Below are 6,000 nucleotides of genomic sequence, written 5' to 3'. Positions count from 1 at the left end.
CCATCCTTGTTCCATCTGTCAAAGAACAGCAGGAAAAAAGCCATAACTATATTCAGATCCTTCCAGTGCGGATGCTTGAAACAGAAGGGGAGAAGAGGAGTCCAGGTCTGCACACGCAGGCAGGAGGAACACATCCTGCCAAGCCAAGCACTTTGGGTCAGGAAATGCTCCATCACATCTGATATTTGGTACAAAAATGGAGACCACATTAATGTGCATGTCTGGTGACAATCCCAAACTTCAGAGATGGATCTTCTCTGTATTTTCCAACAAGTTTAGGTAGGCAAAGATTGCCATGGGGAAAGAACCAAGCACCTCGCTTAGAAGTCTAATTTATTATTAAATTACATATCAAAGCTTTTTTTTTTTTTAATACATAGAGAATGCACAATAGGTGTGAATTAAAAAAAATTACAGTTACAACAAAATAACTTTCAATATGCTATATGAAAAGCAAAAAAAAAAAATCAGAAAGTGCAAACAGTAACTCATTTAAAAGATTTGGACTGGGATATTTTGTGAGAAAGAGTTATTTTTGTCTTGGATATTTATTTAAACTGCTTTCCTCACTCAGTAGTAGACAGACAAACAAACATTTATGAATTCAGAACTGAAAGCATCACCTCTGGTTTTGACTATCCAGTTGACAGGAGAGATACAGGGCACCACTTGCAGATGTCACCTAGAATATGGCTCAGTTTGGTCTCAGTGTGTCTTTCACTGCAGCCTCCAGTCCTGCTCATTGCTCAGCAGAACCACTGCCCTGCAGGATTTCTGCTAAAAGGAGTTTCAGAATTATTTCCTCCTCCAGCACTGGTACACCCGTTACCTCTCCTTCCTGTTTCAAATTAAAGCTTTGGGTGAATACTAAAAAGGAAAAATAGGGAAAAGGTTATGCACCAAGTGGTTTTGGGAAACAAGCTACAAGATTTAGAGAGTTAAAATAGTCCCAACTAAATGAGTTTGATAAACAGAAGTGGTGGAGCAGCCCTTACTCCCCAAGTCGCAGTTCTGGGGGACTTTCAGGAACACAGCTCCCCAGGAGGCTGCCCTGGAGCATAAGCTGTCAACAAATTTATCTGAAACTGTCACCCCACCGAAAAATCTGCTTATACTTCTTTATTTTCAACACGCAGTGAGGAACTGACTTTTTCTTCTCATGGTCATCCTAAGACTGTCCCGAAGAAAAGACTTTTAAACCTACAAACGAAAAACAGTAGTTGTTTTTTCAGTCTAATGAATCCAGCAGGAATTTAAACCATATTTTGACAGCCAAAAGCTCCTGAAACCAATATTACTTAATAAAAACTGTTGTGCCTTCCCAGGTTTGGTCCCAGAGACATGGAGGGCAGCACAGCCCTGCCTCCACCCTGGCTCAGGCACGGTCCTGGGAAGGGCTGGGGATAACTCACAGCTCCAGCCACACAAATGCTCACTACTGACTGAACGTGCAATGCTGGGTGTTGCCTGAATGCCATTCCTCTCTGTTCTAGCAACCAGTGCTGGAAGATGAGATAAACAAGTGAAAAAATAGCCTAGAAAACAAGGATAAAAATATTTGTGTTTGTGTGAATCGTGGCACTGGACGGTCTCAATCGATCCCTCAGGTTCTAACGCTCAGCTAAGGGGTTGCTGGACAGGTGTAAAAGAGGTGCCCGTGTCCTGGCAAGAATAAAGCAGTAATTTTCAAAAAGCATCTGAGGGAAATGTGCCCTGTAGAAATACTATGGTTTTCTTACACTGCAACTTTGCCAGGAATTGCAGAAACGAGAATTCTTTAGCCATGTTCTTTTTTCCTTAGAGCAAGAGGAACCACACAGACTGAAAAACTTTAACATTATATTCAGCAACAGGAGACAAACAAAGTTGCATTTTGGGGCTCAAGATTAAATACCACAATCCACTGTTGCTTCCACTTACAGCCCTTCTGCCTAACTCTAGGTGTGTGTTATCAGAGCTGGTGAAGGGAATTAGCAAGTGGTTGCCCCTGGCTCTATGCAGGCACCCACTTCAGAGAGCAAAGCCCCTGCTCACACTGCCAGAGGACAAGATGATGATGAAGGGGAAACCACAAGGTTGATTAAATGCATTTTTCAACACAAAACCCTTGCCTCAAAACCAAGACACATAAAATCTGTGGAGGAGGTTGCCAACACTGAAACCATTTCCAGTAAAGCTTTATCAGAGATAATTCAACATATTTCCATTACTTTATACTAAAATATATCAGTTCCTCCGTAACATTTTCATAACATGAAAAATCAATTATGTTTACATATTTATTATAATCTACATATTTTCCATAGCAGCTTTTTCACACGATAAGATTAAATATATGCACCAAAAAAATCAACTGAGTCCAGTAAAAAGACCTGTTATAAGATTAAATAAATGAATTTATTTACGGTACTGCAGCTCTTATATTGCCAACTATATAGCAACCAAATCCTACAAATCCTACACAGAAGCACAACTGCTGACCAGGGTCCCTTAAGGTGGTGGTAGAATCAAAGAAAAAGCATGAGGGGAGAAGAGGTTTGATCTCTCAACACACAGATTCATTAATAAACCTCCTTTATCCATCACGGTTTTCCATAAACCTCTTTAATAAACACCTCGTTTCAAACCAGGAACATTCCCAAATCAACCAGATAATCAACCCTTTATTTAAAACACAAGCCCCACAGTTTTACACCTATTAATTCCAAATGCTTTCTAATCCCAAAGACAAGATGACTGATTAGAAGTCTTTGTTGACCTCTTAGCATAAAGTTGTTAGTCTGCAAATAAGCTGTCAAATTCATACAAACATTGCAGGTGCAACAGTGTGGTTTGTGCACACTACACAGGCACAAGTCTCTATTCCCTCCAACAGGTAGTCCACAGACACTATAAAGAGCATTAAAAAATGCATCCATCCCTTTGGGCCCTGCTCCCGAGGAGAACCTGGAGACTGACACTGGTGGGTAATGGCATACGTGATTAGGAGCACTGTAAATTCATTGTGAAAAAGAGTTAATCAAGTTCTTAGAAAGGTATTCCAGTGCCTCAGCTTGAATTTATTGGGTTATGATATGACAGATGGAAAAGAGCTGTTGAAAGAGCAGAAAAATCCATAATCTGTGAATCTGCAATGTCAAAGCCACTCCTGACGTCAGCTTTGTTTAGAGATGCAAACAACATCAGGATTCACATTCCATGTCTGGACTGTTCCCCACACCCCCAGAGAATGGTAAATAATACTTGTTGCACATTCATACTTACTATGAGGAGTTATGTCCAAAACTTTTGCAAGGAGACACATTTGCCTCAGGTATAACCATCATAATTATAATTTCCAATTAACAGTTCAGGTTATATCCCACTTACAGTGTAAAAATATTAATGCTATTAGAATAACTTTATCTAAATTACAATAGAGACTTTTCAAACTGCTTATCGTGTCTTTATAAAGACCTTTAATGATGCCAGCCAAAATCAAAGTATTTACACCCAAAAGATTACTTTTAGGCAAACTCCTGTTTGGTCACTTTTCAGATGACTGAACACTATAATAAACAGCTGCTGGGAGACCATGCTCCCTTTTTACAAAGGGGAACTTGTTAGTCCCTTTAAAGCCACAAGAAACCTTACAGACCTTCCTCAGAGGGTAGTTTATTCATATTCTGTGCAAAGAGTAAACTGAAGAACCCTATTTTTTTTTTTTTTCTTTCTACTTTGAGAAACTTGTGTGAAACACAGTTTCCACAGCACAAATTAAGCAGAAATAACTAGTATCTTGACCATGAGTTAAAAAGAATTACAGAACATATATTTAGTAGTGAAGCAACCTGGTGGCTTAAAGCTGCAATATTCTTCTCACAGGGTGAAAGTGTTCATTACTGTGCTTGGTCTACAGGGAAACTGGCTTCCTGTAGAGTTTTCACCCAAGGCAAGTGTAACAAACCTTTTTCCACTTACCAGCCAACAACAAAACCTCCCCAGCACTGCTGAGCACAGAAACTGATCTACTGGTTCTGGTAAGCATCTCGTATTTACTTACCTTACAGTAAGAAAGGGAATTAAAGACAGACAAATCCCACAAAATTTAACCAAACTGAAGATGTACGTCAGGGAAGGAGAAACACTGCAGCTTCAACCCAAAGCCAGTGTTCACAGTCACCATTTTAAGGTCTAGACATGGTGCTGGTGCTCCCAGCCACACCGAGCGGGCTGGTGAAGTCTGTGACTTCTCCCACTCACTTTTCTGTGACTGGAGAGCAGGGATGGTGGTGATGAGTTTAGCAGAGTCCATAGGGGGAACATCCATCAATGAAAAGCATATAGCAGCAGTAAGATGGTGCAGATGCCAATAACAGCACCCAAGATGAGGGAATCTCGTCGCTTCCGAAGGTTGATCCTCTGAATCAGGCTGTTGACTGCTGGAAACCGATCTTTGGGGAGGCTGAGTTAAGGTCATACCAAAAAAACAAGATCTTCACTAAAAGCCCCAATTCTGAATGTGGAAATCCCAGCACTGCAAGAAGCATTTCTCCCAGGATGAAGAAAGAAGATGAGTAACAAACCTGATGGATAGTTAGCAGGATTACAGCTGTACTTCATTAATAACACAGCCAGAGAAAAGAGAGAAAAGAACAGCTTGGAGTTCACATTTACACATAATGCACGACCTTATCACCTAAATTACCAGCATCTGACAGACTTTAATCTCCAATATGTGAGGCTTAGTTACTTTTCATAATTGTGTTTAAATGAGAATGAATAAAGAATAAATGGGGCAGTTATATAAAACAGTTGTGGAATTTATTTAATGAAATTCTGTTCCCAGTGAAGGGAACAACCAAAGGTATTTGACCGAGAAAATCCTGCACGGTGTGTGACAATGCACTGTGCCAGTGTAGCACAATAGATCTCCTGCTGTAGAATCATACAGGTGTAAATCTATCTTTTAAATCTATCTTTTAAATCTATCTTTTAAATCTATCTTTTAAATACAACTCCTAACAAGATAAATTGCAAAGCTTCATGTCTTTGTAACCAAGAAATTTTAATGCCAAAGATTATTCAGTCTTTTATTTGTTCTTGCCAATCACTAAGAACTGTGATGAAATTTTTGGGTTTTTAAGATACATTGCATAAGGATTTCATCTGTAATCAAATGATGCCAATGTTGTTCTTTGGGCCCTTGTGACAGAAAGGAGTAAGTGGGAAAACAAGCAGCATGCATGACTTCATAGTTCAGCACATTCTTTAGGCATGAGCAGGGAATAAGAGGAGAAACCAACAAACCAAAATCTTAACACCTCCAAGAGTGTGACAGACCAGAGGATATTCAGATCTTTAATACTCAGATTATGCAGCCATGGATACTGCAAAGTATGTTGATCTCCAAGTGAAAAAAAACCATACTGTACCTCTTATGCACTGGCAGCACACATTTTTAGGAAAGGATACTAGCCAAGGTATTCATCTTGCTTTGTATTGACTTCAACATCCCTCTCTGCGAAGTCATATTTTCTTTAGTTGCCATGGCAATGCTGGAAAAAAAACAAACAAAAAACCCAAAAAAGAATGGATCAAGTTGTTGGTGCTAAGAATAATCCACAGCTAAAAGAAGAGGAGAGCAAGAAGGCAACACTTCTTCAGAGAACAATGAATGAGGTGAAGCAATATGAATGAAACCACATATTTTCCATTAATCTCTCTCTTTTACAGTTAAATGATTTCTTTTTTATCCAAGCCATTAGCAACTGAAAACACTGATTTCTTCAAACAGGCAAGGTTTTGGCATGTCTCCACCAGCCCCAATAAAAAAATGGTACTACATTACAAACAAACCTAAAAGTACTCTTCTGGTGTTTTCCATTAGGTATCTGTTTAATCACAGAAGCCCTGTACTTACTTTCACTCTGGAGAGTGCATAAAATTTCCTGCCTGCCACCAGAATATCAGAGTTACAGAAGTACTGAGCAAGTAAGAGCTGACTCAATTAAAAATCAA

The 6,000-nt window shown here is 39.4% G+C and overlaps 1 protein-coding gene across 3 annotated transcripts in view; it reads right to left on the bottom strand.

Moving 5' to 3' along the window:
• Positions 1–320: 320 nt before the first annotated feature.
• GOSR1 (golgi SNAP receptor complex member 1) overlaps positions 321–6,000 on the bottom strand; it is a 31,250-nt gene continuing 25,570 nt past the window's right edge. For all 3 annotated transcript variants that reach the window (XM_071764915.1, XM_071764917.1, XM_071764916.1), the window contains 2 exons: positions 5,455–5,537; positions 321–4,433 (listed from right to left, as the gene is read on the bottom strand). In XM_071764915.1, the coding sequence (XP_071621016.1) occupies positions 4,309–4,433; positions 5,455–5,537 (208 nt within the window). In that variant the 3' untranslated portion in view covers positions 321–4,308. The remainder of the gene's footprint in view (positions 4,434–5,454; positions 5,538–6,000) is intronic.

The sequence above is a fragment of the Heliangelus exortis genome, chromosome 21 (assembly GCF_036169615.1).
Source record: "Heliangelus exortis chromosome 21, bHelExo1.hap1, whole genome shotgun sequence".
Lineage (NCBI taxonomy): Eukaryota > Metazoa > Chordata > Aves > Apodiformes > Trochilidae > Heliangelus > Heliangelus exortis.
The sequence above is the reverse complement of the archived record's forward strand: the minus strand, read 5'-3'. Positions and strand labels throughout refer to the sequence as shown.